At 38.4% G+C, this 25,931-nt stretch overlaps 1 protein-coding gene and 1 non-coding gene across 3 annotated transcripts in view; both read left to right on the top strand.

The window, feature by feature from the left end:
• Positions 1-24,192, top strand: part of APOO (apolipoprotein O) — a 56,951-nt gene extending 32,759 nt beyond the window's left edge. The window contains exons 6-10 of one of the 2 annotated variants that reach the window (XR_010660404.1): positions 6,285-6,376; positions 9,771-9,851; positions 20,307-20,372; positions 23,680-23,724; positions 23,942-24,192. Coding sequence is in view for 1 of the 2 variants with exons in the window: in XM_065915290.1 (XP_065771362.1) it covers positions 6,285-6,376; positions 9,771-9,851; positions 20,307-20,342 (209 nt within the window). In the remaining variant the exon portion in view is untranslated. The remainder of the gene's footprint in view (positions 1-6,284; positions 6,377-9,770; positions 9,852-20,306; positions 20,373-23,679; positions 23,725-23,941) is intronic. The other variant, XM_065915290.1, reaches the window with a different exon arrangement.
• On the top strand, positions 11,862-11,968 carry LOC136154826 (U6 spliceosomal RNA). The gene has a single exon (XR_010660535.1). It is a non-coding gene; the product is annotated as a U6 spliceosomal RNA (small nuclear RNA).
• Positions 24,193-25,931: the final 1,739 nt, after the last annotated feature.

The raw sequence follows: 25,931 nt of genomic DNA, 5'->3' as shown, positions 1-25,931 counted from the left end.
TGGCATATGTTCAAGGTTGTGCACTGTAGTATTTTTTTGAAATATAAAAGATTAGAAAGTAAAAAAAAATCAGGCTATTAATCACAGTACAGTGATTTCATAGAGTTTATAATTTCTTGATGTCTTATAGCTTCAGTCAGTGATAAAAAAATCTTTTAAAATACTTAAAGTTAAAAGCTAACAAATATCAACTTAGAGATATTACTACACCTTACTACTGGATTACAAAGAATTTATAGGAAATTCAGGATAATAAAATACTTTACTGTAATGAGATGAATTTGTTATGAACTACTTGGAAATTTCACTCGTTGTAAAATTCAGATTGCAAAATTTTCTAAATTAGAAAGATTATGAACCCTGTAATCAGGTTCCCATAAGAGATGACTATAGAGACTAGTTTGATAATCATTTCTCAATATTAAGAACCTTTCTATACATGGCTTAACCATTCTTTTACAATATGGAAGAATGCTGTCCTGGTGCCACTCCCCGAGCATGTGGAATGAACTCCTGTTGTAGTTTCTGTGTCCTCCTCCCATTTGGCGCAGAATACATAAGAATTAAAAGCAGAGTTTATTTTTGCTAATCGACTTGGGCAATAGTTGAATCAGCTTTTTGTCCCAAACTTCTTTCCTCTCCTTCTGTAAAGCTGTCCAAAAAAGCATTCCTATCTTATTTAGATAGTGTTTAGAATTTATGGAGATCCCAAGGCCAGGGTGTTGGAATGTTGACTGGCTGTTAGGGAGCCAGGAATGTGGAATCAAGTGAGATTAGCTTCCTCCTTCCCTCCCCGTGGGGAGAGCACATGGAACAGTTTTACAGCTCCCTGTGCCACGCATGCGCTCTACACTGTGTTCATCCTCCGCACATCCACTGAGCTGACCGTCCTGAGGACGACTGGGAGCTCTGCTCTCCTGAGCAGATCAGCAACAGAAGGACATCTGCTGCTGTGGGGCCTTTGCCTTTGTCTTTATTTGCTTGTTTGTTTAGATGTTCCCCTTTCTTTTTCCTTTTCCTGAGAGGACTCTAGTTGTATTAAAATACTTTAAAACCTTACTTCTTTTCCAGAAAAGTACACAGGCACACATACTGTACAATAGATCTTTTCCCATGGGTGCTGGGGTATAGGAGCCTGAGGTAAACACCATTGGGTGGGGGTTCCTAAACAAAATGAATGGGAGGGTAAGTATGTTTATGGGTGGTCAGAGTGATTTGCAGGCCCCTTTAGGTAGATGCTGGCAGCAGTATGATGGGCTAAGTCTTTCCTGGTAGCATTTCTTTTCTTTCTTTTTTCAAACATTTTATTTATTTTAATATAAATTTATTTTTTTAATAAAGAAATTCAGTTTTTTTCTTAAGTACACACAGTTGTATGAATTGCCTGTATACAAATTAACCAGGGCTTGACAACTCAATAGACACGTTTCACTTATAATTAGGACTTTTTTTTGATAGTAAATATCTCTAAAATGCTAGGCAATTGTTTATCCTTTCAAGCATAATTTTCCCCCTCCCCATTTTGTAAAGTAATATTAATTATTATAGAGTATGTTGTACTTAAAGTAGGAAAATAATCTATAATAAAAAATATATATATTTAAGGTATACAGAGTGATGTTTTGATACGTATATATGTATATGACAGGGTTGTCTGCTGTCACTCTATTTGTTTAATCTATATACTGAGCACATTATGAGAAATGCTGGTCTGGATGAGTTACAACCTGGAATCAAGATAGGTGGGAAAGACATCAACAGCCTCAGATATGCGGATAATCCCACTCTAATGGCAGAAAGCAAAGAGGAACTAAAGAACCTCTTGATAAGGGTGAAGGAGGAGAGTGAAAGAGCCAGTTTAAAACTAAATATTTAACAAAACTAAGATCTTGGCATCTGGCCCCATTACTTCATGGCAGATAGAGGTGGGGAAAGGTGGAAGTAGTGACAGATTTCCTCTTGGGCTCCAAAATCACTATGGATGGTGACTGCAGCCATGAAATCAGAAGACGGTTGCTTCTTGGCAGGAAAGCTATGACATACCTAGACAGTGTGCTGAAAAGCCGAGACATTACTCTACTGACAGAAGTCTGTATAGTCAAGGCTATGGTCTTCCCAGTGGTAATGTATGGTTGTGAGAGCTGGACTGTAAAGAAGACAGAGCACTGAAGAATTGACACCTTTGAACTGTGATGCTGGAGAAGATTCCTGAGAGTCCCTTGGACAGCAAAGAGATAAAACCAGTCAATCTTAAGGGAAATCAACCCTGAATACTTGTTGGAAGGACTGATGCTGAAGTTGAAACTCCAGTATTTTGGTCATCTGATGAGAACAGCTGACTCATTGGAAAAGTCCCTGATGCTGGAAAAGATTGAGGGCAGAAGGAGAAGAGGGTGTCAGAGGATGACATGGCTGGATGGCATCACCAATACAATGGACATGAACTTGGGCAAATTTCAGGAGATGGTGAGGGACAGAGTGGCCTGGTTTGTTGCAGTCCATGGGGTAGCAAAGAGTCGGACATGGCTGGGCGACTGAACAACAGCAGCAACAACATATGTGTATAAATAGTGAAATGATTACTGGAGTGGAGCTAATTAATATATCTTTTCACATAGTTACCTTTTTTGTGATGAGAGCATCTGAAATCTCCTCTTAGTAAATGTCCAGGGTTCAGTGTTATTAACTAGTTATCATACTGCACATTAGATCTCTAGACTTACTCATCCTACATAACTGCACCTTCGTATCCTTTGACCAATATCTCCACATTTCTCCCACCTCCCTACTCTTGATAGCCACCCTTCTAGTCTTTGCTTCTGTATATTTGACTTTTTTTAGCTTCTACGTATCAGTGAGATCATGTGCTGTTTTTTTCTTTCTCTGTCTGGATTATTTCACTTAGCATAATGTCCTCTAGGTTCATCCATATTTTTGCACATGGTAGAATGTCCTTATTTTTAAAGGCCTAATAATATTCCATTGCAAATGTATACCACAGTTTATCCATTCCTCCACTCCAGACATTTAGTTTGTTTTCATGTGTTGACTATTGTGAATAATGCTGCATTGAACATGAAGTATTTCAGGTTACTGACTTCATTTCCTTTGGATATACATCTGGAAGAGGGATTGCTGGATCATACAGATAGGTTTCTTGGGCATTTAGCAGATAACAGTGATGAGGGTGGCCAGGACTGTGGTGATGACAAGAGGTATCTCTCTGGAAGAGAAATGAATGGATGATTATTCAGAGGAAGTAGGCCCAGCCAGGCCACTCAAGGACGGCAGGTGGTTGTTGCCCTTTGTTGTTGCCTTCTGGAGGCTCCCTCTGGCTGACAGTTACAGTCTACATCACTGGCTTCTTGGGAAGTTTGGGGGTGGAAACAGGAAGGGAAGCAGGGGATTGTACTTCCTTCCAGAACTTCTAGGACCCCCCAGCTCATTGTGTGCACCAGTTGGAGCTAGAAACCCAAGAGCAGCTGCCTATCAGCTTTCTCTGTGCACAGTGCTCAGTCGCTCAGTTGTGTCCAACTCTTCACAATCCCATGGACTGTAGCCCTTCAGGCTCCTCTGTCCATGGGATTTCCCAGGAAAGAATATTGGAGTGGATTGCCATTTCCTTCTCCAGGGGATCTTCCCAACCCAGGGATTGAACCTGTGTCTCCTGCACTGGCAGGCAGATTCTGTACCACTGAGCCCTCTGAGGAGCCTCTATCAGATTCCTCTTACATATTCTTGATTATTTTCTTCTTTTGAATTATTTTACTTTGATCATTTCTAAGAGCTCTTTTCTGCTCTGTTTCACAGAGCTCATTTGTCTTTTAATGCAGTAGCTTCTTAAATTTATTGATGATACCTAAGAACAAGTTTAAGTTCTTCTCTTTCCTTTGGGGTCATTTTTCTGTCTTTCTTGTCTTGATGTTCTCTTTTATGTTGTGAGCTTTCTTTACCTTTCCTCGGTTTTACCTTTCCTCGGTTGTACAGTTGTATTTAAGAGCAAGGCGATTGAAACTCTAATAAGAACTTTTTACACATAAATGGGACTTGCTGGGAAGCAGGTTCTCTCTCTGGGTGAGCTGAGAGGGAACTGACCTTAAAGGAGAGTGGTGACAATGCCCACCTGAGCGAGGCTGGACTTTCTCCACTAACATGCACATGCTGTTACACCAGCTGTCTTGGCTTTCAGCAGCAAATCCGTGGCATTTCTTTAGAGGTACCTTGTACCCCTTTTAAGGTTTCGTCTGGAGAGATGCCGTGACCACAGCATTTTGGCACTGGTATGGTGTGGAGGAGTCTTTTTTTTTTTTTTTTATTCTTTTTGTTGTTTTTTTTAATTTTTTTTTATTAGTTGGAGGCTAATTACTTCACAACATTTCAGTGGGCTTTGTCATACATTGACATGAATCAGCCATAGAGTTACACGTATTCCCCATCCCGATCCCCCCTCCCACCTCCCTCTCCACCCGACTCCTCTGGGTCCTCCCAGTGCACCAGGCCCGAGCACTTGTCTCATGCATCCAACCTGGGCTGGTGATCTGTTTCACCATAGATAATATACATGATGTTCTTTCAAAACATCCCACCCTCACCTTCTCCCACAGAGTTCAAAAGTCTGTTCTGTACTTCTGGGTCTCTTTTTCTCTTTTGCATATAGGGTTATCATTACCATCTTTCTAAATTCCATATATATGTGTTAGTATGCTGTAATGTTCTTTATCTTTCTGGCTTACTTCACTCTGTATAATGGGCTCCAGTTTCATCCATCTCATTAGAACTGATTCAAATGAATTCTTTTTAACGGCTGAGTAATATTCCATGGTGTATATGTACCACAGCTTCCTTATCCATTCATCTGCTGATGGGCATCTAGGTTGCTTCCATGTCCTGGCTATTATAAACAGTGCTGCGATGAACATTGGGGTGCACGTGTCTCTTTCAGATCTGGTTTCCTCAGTGTGTATGCCCAGAAGTGGTATTGCTGGGTCATATAACAGTTCTATTTCCAGTTTTTTAAGAAATCTCCACACTGTTTTCCATAGTGGCTGTACTAGTTTGTATTCCCACCAACAGTGTCAGAGGGTTCCCTTTTCTCCACACCCTCTCCAGCATTTATTGTTTGTAGACTTTTGGATAGCAGCCATCCTGACTGGCGTGTAATGGTACCTCATTGTGGTTTTGATTTGCATTTCTCTAATAATGAGTGATGTTGAGCATCTTTTCATGTGTTTGTTAGCCATCTGTATGTCTTCTTTGGAGAAATGTCTGTTTACTTCTTTGACCCATTTTTTGATTGGGTCATTTATTTTTCTGGAATTGAGCTTCAGGAGTTGCTTGTATATTTTTGAGATTAATCCTTTATCTGTTTCTTCATTTGCTATTATTTTCTCCCAATCTGAGGGCTGTCTTTTCACCTTACTTACAGTTTCCTTTGTAGTGCAGAAGCTTTTAATTTTCATTAGGTCCCATTTGTTTATTTTTGCTTTTATTTCCAATATTCGGGGAGGTGGGTCATAGAGGATCTTGCTGAGATTTATGTCGGAGAGTGTTTTGCCTATGTTCTCCTCTAGGAGTTTTATAGTTTCTGGTCTTACATTTAGATCTTTAATCCATTTTGAGTTTATTTTTGTGTATGGTGTTAGAAAGTGTTCGAGTTTCATTCTTTTACAAGTGGTTGACCAGTTTTCCCAGCACCACTTGTTAAAGAGATTGTCTTTTTTCCATTGTATATCCTTGCCTCCTTTGTCAAAGATAAGGTGTCCATAGGTTCGTGGATTTATCTCTGGGCTTTCTATTCTGTTCCATTGATCTATATTTCTGTCTTTGTGCCAGTACCATACTGTCTTGATGACTGTGGCTTTGTAGTAGAGTCTGAAGTCAGGCAGGTTGATTCCTCCAGTTCCATTCTTCTTTCTTAAGATTACTTTGGCTATTCGAGGTTTTATGTATTTCCATATAAATTGTGAAATTATTTGTTCTAGTTCTGTGAAAAATACCGTTGGTAGCTTGATAGGGATTGCATTGAATCTGTAGATTGCTTTGGGTAGAATAGCCATTTTGACAATATTGATTCTTTCAATCCATGAACACGGTATGCTTCTCCATCTGTTTGTGTCCTCTTTGATTTCTTTCATCAGTGTTTTATAGTTTTCTATGTATAGGTCTTTTGTTTATTTAGGTAGATATACTTGGAGGAGTCTTACACAGTGTTAGATGTACAAGGCAAACTGTGATGATAGAGATAATAAATCCTCTGATGGTGTTCACAACCTTTTATTTAATAGGTTCAAAGATAAAGAAGCTTGTGTATCCACCTGGTTTCATGGGATTTGCTGCCTCTCTTTATTATCCACAGCAAGCCATTGTATTTGTCCAGGTAAGTTATATCAGTAAGCTTTCATGCTCATGTATGTATGAGTTTACTGCTTCATTTAACTTTATTTTGCAGACTTTATAACACCAGAGTAAAATTTCTTTGCACATATAGATTTAAATGGTTTTGCAGCAAATTTAAATGGTTTTCTCCACTGTATACCTCAGTTCTGGCCCTCCTTTCAACGTCAGTATTCAGAGAAGGCAAGCTAATTTGAATATTAATAAAAGAAAATTTAATATACTTTTTTGCATAATTACATGGAAGCCCAGAGACTCAAATTCCAGAGTTGGTGTTTACAGATCAGTTTGGGTGTACCTGGTCATAGCCTGCCCTCCTTGGTGTTGCAGGCATGGGCCTTGTGCTCTGGCCCTCTGCCTTCCCCCTCATCTGGTGCCGGCCTCACTTTCCTTGCTGGGGACTTCAGGGAGTGCAGTTCGCTCCGTTGGGAATGCCCTTTCTGGGGCTGTCAGTTGGCTGCTCCTTTCTCACCCTTGAGGCCTCAGCTTGATGGCATCCTGGCGGGTAGAACACAGTGGCCGAGACATGAGTACAGCTGATGCCTTTGTCAGCTCAAGCTGCCATGACAAAATACCACAGCCTATGAGGCTTAAATAATAGAAATTTATTTTCTCACAGTTCTGAAGGCTGGAAGCCCAAGAGCAAGGTGTCAGCAGGGTTGGTTTCTCCTGAGGCCTCTCTCCTTGACTTGCAGATGGCCGCCTTCTCCATGTCCTCGCGTAGCCTTGTCACTGTATGCACACTTCCCTGATGTGTCATCCTTGTCTTATAATGACACCAGTGGATTAGAGCTCCACCCTTATGACTTCACTTGACCTTAATTACCTCTTTAAAGGCCCTTTCTCCAAACAGTCACATTGTGGGAGGGCTTCACATTAGGGCTTCAACACATGAGTTTTGGGGGACACAGTTCAGTCCCTAACAGCTGGACCAGCAGTTCTCAGACTGTAGTCCCTGGATCAGTGGGATCAGGATCACCTGGGAACTTATTAGAAATGCAAGTTTTCAGGCCCCAACCCAGAACTATTGACTCAGACCCTGAAAGTTAGGGCCAGCAGTCTGATTTAGCAGGCCCTCTGTGGGATTTTTGCAAGCCTGTAATATTTGAGAACCACTGATAAAGATGTTAGACTCCCTCAGGGCAGTGGTGTCTGGACTTGGAGGGACTGTACACATAGAATCCCTTGGAAAACTGGCAAGAACGAGGCCATATCTTAAAGTTTTGAGATCCTAGGTAGCTTCTGGAGATGGGGATTCATTTGCTAGAACTGCCATATCACACTGAAACTGGTTTCTAGGAAGAAGAGCAGTGCCATCACCAGAATTAGTCCTTGAAGCGCTGAGCCAGTCTAACCAGACACTGTCCCCTGGAGTCCTTGCAATATCACTAAGTCTAGATTCCTGGATGGTGCTCCAGTTGTAGGTGGGAGCCCAGTGGATCCAGCTGTGGGAAATTGTTGGCTTTGGTGGCAAATACAAATATGATCTTTATAACATGGGTTTGGCGTTGTTTATAGCAGTCCTGGAGGCAGTTACTGATCCTCTGCCTGCTTCAGTCCTAACTCTGAAACAGTGAATCATGTCTGCCTGCTCTAGATCACAAAAATAATCAAACATCATCTTAGTCTGTTATGGTTTAAATAGTAAATTGGCTGGTGGTTGAGAAGCATATGTAGTAACCCTCTGAGTAGAGGTCTTTTTTTTTATGTTCCATGCCACAGCATACATTGCAAAAGAATTTTTTGTATTCACAACCAAGATAGTAGCATACAAATCTGAGTTGTATTCTAAGTTATTTTTAAAGTCAGTGGGAAGGAGTTTAGTCTTTTTTTTTTTTGTACCTAGAGTGAGCCAGAACAAAGCAATTAACTATTTTCACTAGATATAAAACATTAGTGATCTGTTGGGGATGATGAAAAAGTTCTGAAAATAGTGGTGGTGATGGTCACATAACATTGTGAATGTAATTACCACTGAATTGTACACCTAGAAGTGGTTAAAATGGTAAATTTTATATTATGTGTATTTTGCACAATAAAACAAAACAAACATCAGTGATCGAAAGAGAATTAGTTCCTATTTCACAGTTTCTTTTCTACTTCCTCTTTTTTTTTCCCTCCTAATGAATGCCATGACCTTGGACAAACCACTTAATCACTTATGTTTTGTTTTCTGTTCAGTAGTGTCTGGAGAATAGTATTGTCAGAAAACTCTGAAAGTGATGGGCGAATATTATTTTTCTCTCAGAAATTTAAAACACTGAGAACAGTGCCATACTGATAGTAAATGCTTGTTACATCTACCAATGAGTCTGAGAATCATATCATATCATATTTTAAGAACAGTTGGCACAACTGGAAGAATATAACTTGTAAGAAACCAGTATGTTGCAGCCAAATGCTGGATTTACTAGCATTGTGACCTTGGACGAGTCATTTGGCCTCTGAATATTTCCTAATAATCTCTGCCTACTTACCATATAGCATTGTTATATAGAATAGAGGTAAATCATGTGAATGTGCTTGGTAAAGTAAAATGCTATATAGAGACAAATGATAATAAAAATTCAGAAGAGAATAATAACTGCTTTCAGAAAATCAAAGTAATTTCATGTAGAAGACAAATCAATATTGTCATAAGTAGGACCAATGAGTGCAAATTATTGGAAGTTTCTTTTTAAGAAAGCTCAATATTTTTTGTAAAAGCTTCCAGTAATTGAAGTCAGCAGGCCAAAGGTGGATCAGCACCTTTTAAGGTAGGGAGCTCACTTACTCCAAAATATTCTCTGACCCTGGAGCCTACCTTTCTGCATGTTGTAGAAAGGATTTTGGAGCAGAAAGCAAAAGCCCTATAGAAACTCAGAGACTTATGTTTTGAGGGATCTGGGAAGACTGACCACCTTTACTGGGCTCACTTGTTTTTTTTACCTAGCCCCTAAAATGAATGAATGATTTTCATCTTGAGTTTCAGACTTGGTTGACTGTTGTGTGCTAGATGTGATAGATAGAAGCCTTCTTTCTTATCTGATTTTCAGGAATTTCTCATATCAGCATTTTTTCCCACATTTTTCCCTTGAAATTGTGAAAGGTTGAAATATACACCTATAATTTATGGCACATTATTTTAAATAGTAGCTATACCTGGGCAAACTATTTTTTCTTCTTACCCTATCATTCTTGCTTTTATTTGGTCACATTGCATTGTTTTGTTTTTTTTTCATTGTATAGTTTTAATGTGTATGTTCAATCAAGATTCCTGTGGTAGTTGTATGCTTAAATACAGTTCTTTTGGAAACGGGACAAAAGAAAGCAATAAATTCTCTTCCTTACCACTTCATATATGGAATAGCAATGGATCGTTTATATTTTATTTCAAGGTCAGTGGAGAGAAACTGTATGACTGGGGTTTACGAGGCTACATTGTCGTAGAAGATTTGTGGAAGGAGAACTTTCAAAAGGTGAGAAAGATCTTTTTAATTATCTTCCTTTCAGTTTAAATGTGTGGTTTCTCTCAGGTTTTATAAAATTATTGATAACTCTGTTGCTTGCTCCTGCTTTTTGTGTTTGTATTTCCTTATGCTTGTAGCTCAGATTCTCGGGTGGCCTTTATTAGAGGAGCAATAGAACTTCTATACATGTGATTATTTTTTAGCAGGGCTGAATATAAGTGGGGATCATAGAATGCATTCCATTTCAGTCTTAGACCATAATTTCCGCTCTATTGTATTTACAATTTGTTCAGAGTGTTGCATATTTTCTGAAAGTTTTATCAAAACTAGAATAGATGGAAACAGGGTATGTTCCCAGCAGAAGAGGAATAGCTGAGACTCCTCCTCTTGCTGTTTTGCTCATCATAGGCCCCATTCTTTGCTTAATCAGTACTGTATCTGTTCATCCCCTAGCCTCTGGGCCAAGTTAAGGGTATATAGGGGCCCAGCCACCAGTTACAGGCCACTTTACTGACTCGTGGGCGAGCATCAGAGGGGAAGAGGTTGTGGAATTAAAGGACATGCCATTTTTTGTCTCTTCTCACAGCCACTTAGCTGATTAAATGTTGCCCATGTTTGCTGGAACATTCTCCTCTGATAAGGAAGAGTAAGTGTAGAACAAGGCATCATGTCTTCTCTGAGTGCTCAGAGGCACAGCTCAATGAGGAAGAATTAGGGTTCTTATTATTAACATACCTTATCTTAGAACACTTGATTCTGGTCATCTCCAATCAAAGTACTCTTTTAAAAAAATATAAATACCTGTCTCAAAAATAAAGTCCAGGATTTCAAACTGGAACTTGAAAGTAACATTGTAGAATAAATTATAAGCCCTTCTCATTAGTTACATAAATAGTCTTCCAGTGAAATCTTTTTTTTTCCTTCCAGTGAAATCTTAAGACTAGGTTTTGTACTGGTGATTTCTAAAGGAATTAACCTCTATTGAGTCTGTTTAAAACCAGCTAGCTCTTGAGTAGGAAGTTGTATATTAATATCAAGTGCCCTCTGGCAATCCATTTTAAAGAATAAGCACTCATAGTTTTATTTTCATTTCTCTGACATTTTCTTTGGAAGCTCTCTTTCCTGTTTAAAAAATTCCTTAAGTCCACGTTGAGTTGAATATGAGAAAGGAAGTAGAAATGTAGCAAATGAAACTCCTCACTTCTGCATGCTCTCTGTGGTGTCAGTACAGAGCTGATGCACACAAAAGCCACGGTGGGGGGCTCCCCTGGGAGTCTGAGCGTTCACTGTGGTGTCAGGCAGACGCGTGCTCACCATCTGGACTGTGGTTGGAATGCAAGCTGAACAGGGCAGCATTTTATGGCTGTTTGAAAACGTTGGATATGGGGAGTGAGGTAGTAACGATGCCTAGTTAGCCAGAGGTTGGTCTATATATCTTCTTTGGTCTCCTGTCTGTGCCCTTGCCCTCTCCAGCATCACTGAGAGTTCTGTTCATTCACTCTCAAAGCACAATTCTCCTGCCAGTTATCTATTGTGACTAGAAGGTAATAAAATGGATATTGACAACTTAAACATTTAGCACAAGTTCTAAGTGAAAAATTTCAGAAGGCCCTTTTAATTCAAGATCTGATGTACTTAGATTTGGGGAATTATTTGATAATGAAATGCTTTTGTTTTTTATTGATTTCCCTGCCCCCCCCACCCCCGTTGGACTTTGTGGGTTTCAGTATTTTTTGTTTATTTTTTCTTTACTAATGAGAGTAAAGATTTAAGCTACCCTGGAACGGGAATCTTTTGGAGCTCAGGAACTCTGAAGGGAATTGGGGAACACTTCATAGATTTTTGTTTGTTTCTTAGCATGTTTAGAAATTGATTTTCAAGAGAGGCTTTAATTACCAGTCTCAAATTCAGTGCAGTCTGCTTCATAATTGTACTACAGTCATGTAACAGATATACATACTTTTGGTTGCAAATAGTCAAAAGAAATTTGTGGCCATTGTGTTTAAAATGGGGCCCTGAGTGCTCACTTCGGCAGCACATATACTAAAATTGGAATGATACAGAGAAGATTAGCATGGCCCCTGCACAAGGATGACACGCAAATTCGTGAAGCGTTCCATATTTTTAGCTTCCAACTAATAAAAATAAATGGAAAAAAAATGGGGCCCTGAAATTTTAAGTGGTATGAATGATGGTTCAGTTCTTTATTATTTCCCATGGAGCTGTATTGCTCTCAAAACCCTAAGGAAGTCTGTGGCATTTTTTGGTCCGCCACATCCCTTTTCCCTTTTAGAAATTAATTCTAAATGTTTGCAGTGAGTCTTCTACCAATGAAATTTGAATGAGGTGATCTTTCAGTTCTGTGATTGGTTGGTGAAGAGGAATTAATCTGCTTCAGCTAAAATGAATTCTTTGCTTTGGCAGAACTGTGAAGCAAAGACGGGTGTGTCCAGAAATATTGTCATCATAGTGGGTCGGGGTTTTTTATTGTCATCATAGTGGGTCAGGGTTTTTTCTTTTTTTTGAGATATAATATATAAAATATATGTACAATAACTGTGTGTATATATATATTTACAGTTTAAAATCCAACAATATAATGGCCATTCATATGCCAACCAACCATCCATCTTTAAAAATAGGAAATTACCAGTGTCTTTTAACGTCTTCCTGTGCCCCTCTGTCTACACAGAGAGAACCACTGTCCAGAATTTTGAAGTTTTTATTCCCTTGTTCTTCTTCAAACTTTTCTTGTAGTTTAACCACATACATATTTATTCTAAAATGCTGTAGTTCAGCTTGCCTGTTGTTTGCCTTTTAACGTAAGTAGCTATATCAAATACACATATAAATAAATATATAGTTGATCTAGATGGAGTCTTACTCTATGTATTATTTTGCAAGTTGTTTTGTTCCCTAAGCATTATGTTCATGGGCTGTGTATGGCTATAGTTTATTTATACTGCTATAGAATATTTCTTTGTGGGAAAATCCCATGTTGATGGCTAGTTGGGTGGTTTTCAGTATATTGTTGTTGCACACACAGCTGTGAGCATATTTTTGTACATGTGTCATGGTTTATTAAAAGTCTTTCTAGGCTGAGATTCCTAGTTCATAGGGTCTGCACATCAATTTTACTAGATGACAAGTTTTCTATTTTTGCCAGTCTGGTGCCTTTGAAGTAGTTTTTCACTGTGGGGTGTGTGTATGTGTGGCTTTGTTTTGTTCCTCAATTTTTGTTTTGAAAAAAAAATTCAGAACTGCAGAACAGTTGCAGGAATAGTGTAATGAATATACCCTTCACTTAGTTTCGCCAGTTACCATTTTGCTACATTTGCTTTGTCTGTCTTTTTACACATGCTTGGGCACTCACCCATGTGTATTTTATTTTTCTGAACCATTTGAGACTTATAGATATGGCGCTTTCTACTCATATCTAACTCAGCATGTATTTCCAAAGAATATGGTCATTTACTGATAGAATCACAATATCATTATCATGCTCAGGAAAGTTGACATTTCATTGTTTACATAGACTTAATCTAATATGCAGTCCATAGTCAGATTTCCTTAGTTGCCCCAATAATGTAGTTTCCTTCAACTATTAATAACTTTATCACCTAAGTATCTATCCCTGTCTCTTTAGTCTTGCCCACTATTATTTCTGACTTGATATTTCTTTTAAGGCTTTTTTCCCCCTTCTAAGTCACTTTTAATCTACAGTTTCTCCTTCCATCCTCTTCTTTTCCTTACTCTGTTAAAAGAACCTGGCATGTTGGACCTGTAGAGTTTCCAGCAGTTTGGGTTTTACTGATTACACACTTGGGTGCAGTTGAAAGTGTTCCTCTCTTCTCTCAAGATTTCCTGAAGATTGGCTGCTGGGTCCACAAGCTGCCTAACCAAGTTTGTGTTATCGTAGGTCTCTGCAGGCGCCTAAGTTTTTGTTTCACTTTACCAGTTTGGTGTTAGTGGCTGTTGAGGATCAATACCTAGACTCACTGATTCACTGGGAGTTGGAAAATGGTGATATTCTATTTCTGTCATTTCATTTTCACATGATGGCTAGAGCACTTGAATAGATAACTCCTTCCCCTCATAAACTAGTTAGTTATAGGAAAGACAAGATAAATGCTCAGCCTTTTCTCTTGGATTTGTCTGGCTTTCAGAATAATAAATTTGTTCCCTCACATCCTCAGACTGTCTCCAACTAGTTTTTTTTTTTTAACAATCATTTTGCATTTGTTGATTTAGACATATTTGGGTTTGAATGCTTTGTAATTCCTATCCTTGTTGGAGTTCAGGTTGCTCATTTTGGCTGGTAGAAGCTGGCTTTGTGTCCTGATGTGATGCAAGAACTCTGCAATAGTTTCCTGGCTGTCTGGCATGTCACATTGGTCTCAGAATTTCTCTTTGTTGTGTTAGTGTACATTCCTTTGATTACTAACGAAGTTGAACATCTTTTCACATGTTTATTGGTTTCTTCTTGAAATACCTGCTCATATCTTTTGACATTTTTTATGTGGGTCATTAGTTCCTTTCTTAATGATTGATGTAAAAGTCTTCATTTTTTCCTAGATACTAATATTTGTAGTCACTTGTTTGCAGGTGTCTTCTCCCGGTTTGAGGCTAGTCTTTTCAGTTTTGGTGTCCTTTGATGATGATGATCAGGAGTTCTTAATATAATTGATTCATAGATCGCTTCCATTACAGTTTTCACTCTTTGACTCTAGGCACTTAATAAAAGCAGGAAACTATTCATTGATTGTTCATTGCTAATCTGAAATCCCTTCAGAATAGTCCCAGCCCAAAGTCTGAGTTTCAGAGATGGAGGCCAGTGGTGGGTGTCAGGCCCCAGGGTCACAGATGGCCCTTTTGGAATTGTCTTCTAAATTAACCAAACACAGCAATGTGTTTCAGTAAAAGTCATGTTTAATTTTCACTAGGTTTTAAAAACTTGTGACAATTTACTATCAAAGAATTATGGAATGACTGTTAAAGACCAACAATAACTAAAAGCAAAGAACTTAATACTTCTTTGAAGGGCAGGAAAATATAAAGAAATATAAACCTGTTACTAATGTGAAAACTGAGCAGAATTTCTAATGCTGAGCTTTTAATAGTTGTATTCAAGCCTTTGCTAGCTCAGCAGGAAAATAAAAGGGCAACAGTGGCCACCATCCTGAGTAAATCCTGTTTTCTCTTCCTCCATTCAAAATTCCTCAGCTTTCTAAACACACTCAAGTTTAGCTGTAAGTGATATGATTTTAAAATGACCATCTCTGAAATAAGGCAGTCACAGGAGAAATACTGTTTGAGTCCTCTTACATGAAGTACCTAAAACAGTCAGATTTATAGAAACAGAGTAGAATGGTAGTTGTCAGGGCCTGGGGGTGAGGGGAAAATGGGGAGTTGCTATTTAATGGGTATAAAATTTCAGTTATAAAAGATGGATAATTCTAGAGATCTTCTGTACAGCGTAGTGCCTGTAGTTAGCATTACAATATTGTACACTTTAAAATTTGTCAGGAGAGCAGATCTCTTATTAAGTGTTCTTACCACAATAAAATAAAAATAAGGACAATATAGTGGGTTTTCTGTAAAGCTAAATTTGTTCAGAATTTCTGCCCATTCTAGTTTTTGTTATTAAAATGCTAAGAAATAAAGGTACCAGGCAATGATTTTTCTTTTGTCCTTTAAAAACGATATTACTTAGCAAAATAAAAAGTAAGAAATCCTGAAAGAAAAAGTCTCTCCTTTTTTTGAAAGACATACACTTTTGGTATCAGAAAATGTAGACGAGGCAGGATTCAGCGTGACCTGGTAGCCAAGAGAGTAGACTCCATAGTGGACACTCTTCTCCAACTCCCACCCCACCCCCACCTCTTACAATCCTTGAGTGAGTGAAAGTGGCTCAGTTGAGTCCTACTCTTTGTGACCCCATGGACTGACTATACAGTCCATGGAATTCTCCAGGCCAGAAGACCAGAATGGGTAGCCTTTCCCATTTCTAGGGGATCATCCCAACTGAGGGATCGAACCCAGGTCTCCTGCGTTGCAGGCGGATTCTTTACCAGCTGAGCCACCAGGGAACCTTGGGAAATTGCTCTGGTAAATGGGGGTTGTTTCGACAATTCAGTGGGTTTATCCATGTCAGAAGCAGAGAAAATGGACCAACTTTAGACATGGTAGCCATGATGGATGTCATGTGACATCTGCACGGGAGAAGGTAACATCTCCTGATGGAAAATGGAGCCATAGAGCTTATTATACTCATTAGTCAAAAGTCCCTGTATCTGTTTTAGTTTGCTTTTTGCTGCTGTAACAAATGACCACAACTTTACTGACTGAGAGGAATGCAAATCTATTTTCTTAGACTCTAGGTTGGACGTCCAGTGCTAAATCAAGTTGTCAGCAGGATTGCATTCCTTTCTGGAGGTTCCAGGGGAGAATCCGCTTCCTGCTCATTCAGGTTGTTGACAGAATTCAGTTTCTTGGCGGTTATAGGACCAAGGTCTGCTTTGCTGGCTGTCAGCTGAGGGCAGTTCCCAGCCTCTAGAGGCTGCAGCATTCCTTGTCTCCCAGCTCTCTTCCTCCGTCTTCAAAGCCAGCTTCTGTAGATGAGCCCTGTTCACGTCCTATTTCTTTGACCCTGTCTTCTGTTCTCTTACGCTATAGGAACCCATGTGATTCAATTGGGCCAACCCAGATAATCCAAGATAATCTCCCTATCGTAAGGTCAGCTGGTTTGCAACCTTAACTCCAGTGCCACTGTAATTCTCCTTTGCCACGTACAGGAGCACAGTCACAGTTTCCAGGATTAGGATGCAAACACCTCTGCGGGGCCATTATTCTGCCTACCACATCCAGTGAACTGGAATTTCATTGGGGTTTTGACAGGTCATTTTTCCTTACCTTCTATTTCCTCATTAAAAAAGTTAAGTGACCTACCACATAGGATATGTGACATTTATGGAGTACTTGCTGGGAGCTTGGCCCTGGGTGCTAAACTCTTTGCTCAGGAAGAGTCTGTGAAGCAGGTTCTATTATTTGTTGTTCAGTCACTCAGTTATGTCAGACTCTTTGCAACCCAGTGGACTGCAGCATGCCAGGCTTCCCTGTCCTTCACCATCTTCCAGAGTTTGCTCAAACTCATGTCCATTGAATTAGTGATGCCATCTAACCTTCTTATCCTTTGTTGTCTCCTTCTCCTTTAGACTTCAATCTTTCCCAGCATCGGGGTCTTTTCCATTGAGTCAGCTCTGCATCAGGTGGTCAACATATTGGAGCTTTGGCTTCAGCATCCATCCTTGCAATGAGTATTCAGGATTGATTTCCTTTAGGATTGACTGGTTTGATCACCTTGCTGGCTAAGGGACTCTCAAAAGTCTTCTCCAGCACCACAGTTCAAAAGCATCAATTCTTTGGCACTCAGCGTTCTTAATGGTCCAACTCTCATATCCATACATGATTTCTGGAAAAACCATAACTTTGATTATATGGACCTTTGTTAGCAAAGTCATGTCTCTGCTTTTAATATGCTCTCTAGGTTTGTTATAGCTTTTCTTCCAAGAAGCAAGCATCTTTTAATTTCATGGCTGCAGTCACTCTCTGCAGTGATTTTGGAGCCCAAGAAAACAAAGTCTGCCACTGTTTCCACTGTTTCCCCATCTATTTGCCATGAAGTGATGTGACCAGGTGCCATGATCTTAGTTTTTTGAACATTGAGTTTTAAGCCAGCTATTATTATCCCCATGTTATAACTGAGGAAACTGCATTTTGGAGAAGTTAAGTAATTGATCAAAATGATTCAGCTAGTGAAGGGCTCAGACATTTCAGTGGGTTAATATACCTTAAAGGTTTAGCTACAAATGCCCCTTCATATGGCAATTCATATTAATTAGAAATAAATATTTTGATTAATTTCTGTAGCTCTTTGCAATCTAATATGGCAGACACCAGCTATGGACTACATGAAGTGTAACTGATCTGCACTGAAGTGTGCTATAAGGGCAAATTCACACCAAATTTAGAAGACATGGTCTAAATTAAAAAGATTGTAAACTATCTCAGGATTTTAATATTGATTGATGTTATATTGATTGCATGTTGCAATAATAGTATAATATTTTTTGATGTGTTGGGTTAAAATGCATTACTGACTTAAAAAGAACAGTGAAACCCAATATATATTAAAATTAGATTATAAGGAGAATGGTTGCATTGTAAAATATTTTAAATAAAACTGTCTGGAGATGCAAAAAAACCTTGATTTCTGGCTTGTGCTAAGTCACAAACTGTCTTTTGAAGTCAGAATATTGTTTTTGCTGAAATCATGATGATTTCTGCCAAGAGAGATCTGATTTGTAATAGCGTGGATGGACTCACTATTTCATTAGTGAGATATTTGACTGTCATGTTTTATTATACTATAAGTAATACGTAATCAAACAAGAAAAATTTCCTAGAAACAGAGTTGTTTTCTTCAACCAGAAGAATGTTTTTATGTGCTCAGTTTTTTAATGTCCAAAAGATTAACAAGCTTATGAACTTAGCAGTTTATATTTTTGAGATCGAGTTGCTGGCAAATACCCATAGTAGAATATATAAGATATCACTAAAAGTACTTGGCAAGCATTATGTTAAGGTAATTCAGACCTGAAATACATTTAACTTGGTAGAGAAGCACATGATTTTTATGGCACACCCAGTTGTTGGACATGGTTATCTCACTTATCTTCATAAACTTGTTTTTATCTCTTCATTAATTACATGCCCAAACTTTTTTTAAACACTCATCAGATTTCTAGGTTCTGCCTCATTCCATTTGTTTATTCAACAAATGTTTGAATGCTCTGTGCTAAGAGGTCCTAGGGATGTTGTGCCCTTGTGAAACATATATTAGTGAAGGATTCAAACATGAATGAAAGAATTCCACAAATCAGGAAGTGCATGGGTACTATGAATGTGAATAAAGATTCTCATCTGAATAGAAGGGCAGAGGACAGAGGAAAGCCTTGATCTAAAGAATCAGTAGCATTTAGCCAGGCAGAAATTGGGAGTGACCAGTCTAGGTCAAGGGATTTGTGTAGCAAAGGTCTTATCCCAGGAAGGAACTTGGCAAGTTGGAAGAGCAACAACAAGAAGGCCTCTGGTGTGTGCGTGACAGTGTGAGAAAGAGGCTCTGGAGGAATAGAGTAAGGCACATAGGCACTGAGTCCTGTAGATTCAGAGCAGCAAGTGGACCTGGATATTGTATAATGATCCACCAAGCAATACATCTTGCTTTATTTCCTAGAACTCCAGCATCAAGTGGTTGTCGTCTGTAGATACAGTGGTCATGTAATTTGTCATCCAAAACAGGATACCCTTGAGAGTGAAAGGGGACACTTATTAATTATACTGAAACAGCAGGTATAAACCAGTATGGATAACTGGAGCAAAGCAGAATGTATGATCACTGTGCTTAGAGACAGGTTCTTAGCCTGTACAGTAAGCCTGACATTGCTTAGAAATAGAAGCAATGCTAGAAACCATGCTCTGAAATTATAGGGTTAGGCGTTTGTTCCAGCTTTTTCACTTTCCTCCTCCTTCACTCATGGGTAACTTTGAGAGAAGGCCACTAGGAGAACCTGCACCAAGTCGCCCACAGAATCACAGCCCCATTTTCACCCAAATGCAGCCTAGTGTTTTTCAGATTGCCACTCATGGGAGCTCAGTTCCTTGATGTACATCAGGTCTTATTAATGTGTTTTCAGAATTACAGTCTTAAGAACATATGGGAAAGAAAGTAAGGTCTTATACATGTAGCCCATGAATTTTTCCCTCTAGAACCTTTCCTTCATCACTTCTCATGGATGACATGACCTAATTATATGTTCTCAGATGACAGCCAGGCGGGATGGGTGTGGTCTGATTATAACCTCTTTCAGAATAAACATGTTTTGTGATTTGACCCCTATAGTGAATGATATACAGAGTAGAGTACCTACAGGAAGTATTACCATATGTGTAAACCCTTTTTTTTTGATGTTCCAATCATAATGACTGTTCTTTTTTTTTTCTCTAAATTTTATTGCAGTTTAGTTGATTTGCAATATTGTGTTAGTTTCAGGTATACAGCAAAGTGATTCAGTAACCTTCTTTAACAAGGACAATGACATAAAGTAGTGAAGAAATCTTTTCACTGTTGATTGGATGTTTTATCAAATCAGCTGTTGGCCAAATCTGTGTAGTGAGGATTAATGGAGTTTTATTTCCTCCTCTCCTCTGGGCCTGAGTCAGTTTCTACAACAGGGCCCTCAGGGAGCCCTAGTAATTCCTTTAGTTTCTGGAGACATGGGTCACTTTGCATCAGATAATATTCAAATAGTGAAGATGTGCACTTTGAAACAGTGCACTATTTCTTTAGAAGTTTTACTATTTCTTTTCAAACTGCATTAATATTCTTGCTTTCTGTTTTACAAGTCAGGAAATGTGAAGAACTCACCTGGAAATAAGTAGACTACTCCATGCTCTGCCCATTTTAATCAGGTAAAGAACAAAAAAACTTTGTGGTTATTTTTAGCATTATTAGCACCAATTGAAATGACTTGTCTTTAATTAATTAAGTTAATTATAGCTGTTTAAACTTTGTGTGGTGGAAACATAAGGGCCAGGATGATATTTCATTTCATCTTTAATTTCTAGGCTTAAGTGCTATGTCTTCTTTAATTGTGTTTGTTCCTGAGAAGTACCTGCGTTTTTTAGACAAGCTAGAACTCGACAGTTGCGATTTGTCTACAAACCTATTTCAGACAATCATTTCTTAAGCTTACTTTTTTCAGACAGCATTTCACTATAGTCAGCACACTTGTATTCACCTAATAATCATTCAATAAACATTTGCTGAATGCATGACTTTGGTAGAGACGCTCAAGATTATATAGAATAAGTGACATAGGGAATTCACAGGTGTAATTTTCTTTCTTTAAAGATTGAGTAACTTGAGACTGGGCTTCCCAGGTGGCTCAGTGGTAAAGAATACACCTGCCAATGCAGAAGATGCAGGAGACATGGGTTCAGACCCTGGGTTGGGAAGATCCCCTAGAGGAGGAAATGGCAACCCACTCCAATATTCTTCCCTGGAAATCCCATGGACAGAGGAGCCTGTGGGGCTACAGTCCATAGGGTTGCAAAGAGTTGGACATGACTGAATCAACTTAGCACACACACACATGCACAATTATCAAATGAAAAAAGAAGCTAGTATAATACATTTTTAGAGAGGATAATTACCAGAAAATACAAAAAAAATTTAAGTATGTATCTTCAGATAGTAGGATTATAGATGATTTTTATACTTTTTCTTCTATATAACTTTATGTATTTTTAAATTTTTGCAATGAATATGAATTTTCTTTTATAATAGAAATTTGTTTTAAAAAAAATCAGTGTTACATTTATTGTAAGTCATGGCTATTTAAAACTCATGAAAACTCTGGGTTTGAGGTTTTTCTTTCTCACGTTGTCCCCATATTTTTGGAGACCCAGAGAGTCATATAATCTTAGAATTTGAAAAGAAGTATTTGGTATAACCCCCAGCCTCAAGCAAAATTCTCTGTGGCCCTGTGTGTTCCCATTTTTTACCTCCCTGATAGGAAAAGCACCCCACGGGGCAGCCATCTTTGGGCAGTTCTAATTTTTAGGAAGCTGTTTCTTTTACTAAGCAAAAATATGTCTCCTTATAACTCCTACACAGTGATCTGATCTTGCTTTAGCGGTCACAGAAAATAAATTCAGATCCTCTTTCACATCCTAGCCCTTCACATAGAAACCCTAAGTCAGCATTTCTCACATTTTGTGATACAGATTACCTGGGAGATTGTTGAAAAGCAGAGGCTTAAGCCCCACCCCAGAATTGGCATCTTTGGGGAGTAGGGCCAGATGTGTATCTGGGTGACTAGTGGGTAAGCAGCCAAGAAGTCACACATGTTTGTCAGAGATTTGACACTGGATATGATTATATTTCTCTCTAGGGACAATGAGTCATAGAATATAGGGAAACTGTGTACATATTCCTTTCATTTCAAAAATGTTCCGTGCCAGAGTTCAGCTTATTGTATATACAACCTTGATTTCATTTTTAAGTTGTTTATTGGAAATGTAGTTTTTAATTATAAAAATGATGCATATTTGCTGTAAAGAATTGTTTTTAGATAAATGTTTTGAAAGCTTGTTTTGTCTTCCATTCCTTTCCCAGAGGTAATTTCTGTTAATAGTTTGGTATATTATTCCAAACTTTTTTCTCTATGTGTAATACACACACACACACACACACACACACACACACACATCCAAATATGCTTTTGGGTTTTTGATAGAATGAGATCATATTCCTTGTACTATTTTGCAAGTACACCGAAAGCTCCATGCAGGCACATATTGCAATTTTATTATCACACCTAGAGAAATTAATACTAATTCTTTAATACCATTTCATATTGAGTATGCAGATTCCCCTGATCATCTCATTAATAACTTTTTACAGTTGTTTTGGTTGTTTGAGTCAAGATCATAACAAGATCTGCCATTGCATTTGACTGATGAGTCTCTTAAGTCTCTTTCATTTTTTTTATAAAGATATAAACTATGTTTTCAGATATTTTAAGTCCCTCTTAAGCTGTAATAGTTCCTTCTCCCTCATTTTTCTCTTATCATTTATTTGTTGAAAAACCAGGCTTATTTGTCTTTCAGAAATTTCCCATGTTCTGGCAGTGGCTGAGTGTATCCATTTAGTGTCATTCTGTTTTATCTCTTGGTTCCTCTCCTCTCTGCATTTCCCATAAACTGACTGTTGGATTTGAAGGCTTAATCAGATTTAGGTTCAATTTTTTTGGTAACAATACTTTGTAGACACTGCTATGTTTAGTTATGCTGAATGAATTAACTTGCTTTTTTGAAATTAATTGTTATTGGAGTAGAGTTGCTCTCCAGTGTTGCCTTGGTTTCTGCTGTACAGCATAGTGAATCAACTATCAATGACAGGGCTTCCCTGGTAGCCCAGATGGTAAAGAATCTGCCTGCAGTGCAGGAGACCCAGGTTCGATCCCTGGGTCAGGAAGATCTCCTGGAGAAGGAAATGGCAACCCACTTCAGTATTCTTGCCTGGAGGTCACCACAGAGCATTGAGTAGAGTTCTCTGTGCTATACAGTAGGTTCTCATTAGTTATCTATTTTAGACAATAACTTGCTTTTTTTTGGTCACTGAATATATTGTGTACATCTTTCCCTGTTGGTACTTATTCCTCCTTTAGCTGCTTAATAATTTGCTAGTATGGACTGCCATGATCTGTTATTAAAACGTTATTGATATAGATTGTTGGTAGTTGGAAGTTTGTTTTTTTTTTAACAATGCAGTAAATCTATTGAATTCTTAGAGGAGTTCAAAATATATTAATAAACTGAGATAGAAAAGGTAAACTAGTAGTTTACATGTTTAAAAATGTTTAGTTTTATTTTAAAAGATCAAGGAAGTAGTCACTGGCCTCTAAAATTTTTATAAATCTCTAATTGCTGAGTAGATTCATTACATATTAGGAGAAAGGCAATCTGAAGAAGAGTTGGCTTGTCTTTGCTGTATCTTTGGATTTGATGTGTGTTTCATTCGAGAAAAGAATGATGGGGTCATGTGAGGAAAGGTATGTGTAGTTCTAGCTGTGATATCATCGTGCTTTCCCCCATCTGATGGATGGAAATATAGTTGTTTGATTTTCAGAAGGGGAGGAATGTAGTGTGTGCTGTACCATTTAAGCATTTATTTTTAGTTTATTCACATATCCATCTGGTTAATTTATCTCAGGTACACAGCCAGTCGAGAATCAGCATATAGTATTGGAAATAAAAGGTAAACCAAAATCCTTTCTGGTTTTTAGTGTACTCATTTATAAAATGGGAAGAATTACAGTTTTCACCAGCTCATTGTGATGTCATGTAATGGTAATATATGTACTTGATGTGACTTTCTCTATTTAAACCTAAGAAGTTTTAAAAATGCAAACTCTTAGAGCTGTTTTTATCTGGGAGGACACTGTATTTATGTTTTTATTTTCTTTTAATTATAGGTAAACATTGGAAACTCCATATGGTAAACCAGTATTTCTACAGAAAAATGGCAGAGAAGTCAGTATTGAATGTAGTAAATTGGCATTCTTCTGGAAAAACTATCCTAGGCCTCTTTGTTATCTTGGGTGATGCCATTCTCCAAGTGGACTAATCTGAAATTCTTCCACCTAGAGATAATGTATAAGCCTTAGAACTCCTCGTTCTCATGTTGCTATTTATGTACATAATTAAAGATCTAAGTTAAAAAAATTGTCCTTTTTTTTCCCTTATATTATTTGAGTGACAGTTTAAGTGTACCTGGTGTCCCTTCCCTGTGTGTATATATGGTATGTGTCTGAGTGTACATGTATGTGTGTGCATGTTATGTGTGTGTGTGTGTGTGTGTGTGTGTGTGTGTTAAGGAAAACCACCTACTCTTCTTAGCATCAGCTGGCAGTCTCCAAAGATTGCATTAAGAAGAGTGGCTCTAGGGGACATAGGTTCGATCCCTGTTCAGGGAACTAAGTTCCCACATGCTGTGGAGCAACTCAGCCTGTTAGCCACAACCATAGAGCCCATGCGCTCTGGAGCCTGAGCCTGTTCAACACAACTAGCGAGAAGCCCGAGCACCATGAAGAGCCTGCATGCCATGGTTAAGATCCAATGCGGTCAAAAATAAGTAACAAACATTTTTTTTTAATTAAAAAAGAAGAGTGGCTCTGAAGCTGAGACATCATGCTTCTGTCGCCAGCCCAGGGAACAAAACTTGTAAGTAATAGTTTGCCTGACTAATGAGAAGACATACAAAAGAAAACAATGACCATGACCCCTTGTTTTGTGCCATTGCCTCCCAGCTTGTATAGATCTTCCAGTTCTTGACTCCCAGTGGGAGACATGTAATGCAGTAATCTCTGTCCTCTGCCGGTGGAGGAATGGTATGTGATTGTGTGTGTTGGTTCTCTGTATGTAGGCCTTGTGTTTGCTTTTGTGACCTCTTAATGCACAGTTCATTGAACTCCATCTTCCCAGTGCTGGTGGGAATGGCAGGAGTCTCTTTTGACTTGTCAGTCAGCCAGGAAGGATGGTGGGGGAAACTATATGAAGGAGAATTGAGACTTTCCAAATTTCAATCAGATTTAAAAATTACAAGTCACCTTTGTTTTCTTGCAGCATCAATCTAATTCCTAAATTGTTGATCTTCGAGAACTGATAGCAGCTGGTAAGATAGCAATACACAAATGGAACATGCACATGTTAATATTAAATACAATCGATAGAACCAAGATGCCAGGAATGGTGCCAGCATTGTTACTGGATTAATGAGCCAAAGCATATTTGTCTCTAGAATAATCCCCCAGGTGACCCAGAAATCTTTTATTTCCTTTTATACTGAAATACATTTGTCTTACCATATCAATCAACCAAATATATTAAAGCTATGCCTAAATTGTCTCATTATAAACATACTATTACTGTTTCAGGATTTTCCCATTGTCTTGGCTTCATACATCACCTCCAGAAAGTAGAGAATCCACCGGTTTCCTTGTTCTTGATATAGAGAAGTTGAAGGGGTGGCCACTACCACAGTGTGCTTGGGAGATCTTCAATCAAAAGGTATTTCAGTGCCTCCTAACTGGAAGGTATTTACTTCCATTTTGAACACTTTGATCCCACTGAAACATTACTTTGAAACTTACTAACTCCTCCAAGGAGTGGAGGATGGAAGTAGGTCTCACAGAGCCAGTGCCCAGTAGTTTCTGGTCCATATTTAGGATAACAAGGGGATCACCTCTCACCCACGGTAACTCAGTTGCTTTTATACTATCATCTTTTCCTTTCATGGTTGTTTGGATTTAATGCTGCCTTTGTTTGTATTTAATAATTTTTACCTGCCTTTAATGAACTTTGAACTGTAGGGTATATAAAATTTGCTTATTATAATATGTTGTATTTGCCTAGCTCTTAATACTCTTATAGTGGGGGTCCCAGGTGGTGCTAGTGGTAAAGAAC

Source organism: Muntiacus reevesi, chromosome X (genome assembly GCF_963930625.1).
Source record: "Muntiacus reevesi chromosome X, mMunRee1.1, whole genome shotgun sequence".
Taxonomy (NCBI): domain Eukaryota; kingdom Metazoa; phylum Chordata; class Mammalia; order Artiodactyla; family Cervidae; genus Muntiacus; species Muntiacus reevesi.
The sequence above is the reverse complement of the archived record's forward strand: the minus strand, read 5'-3'. Positions and strand labels throughout refer to the sequence as shown.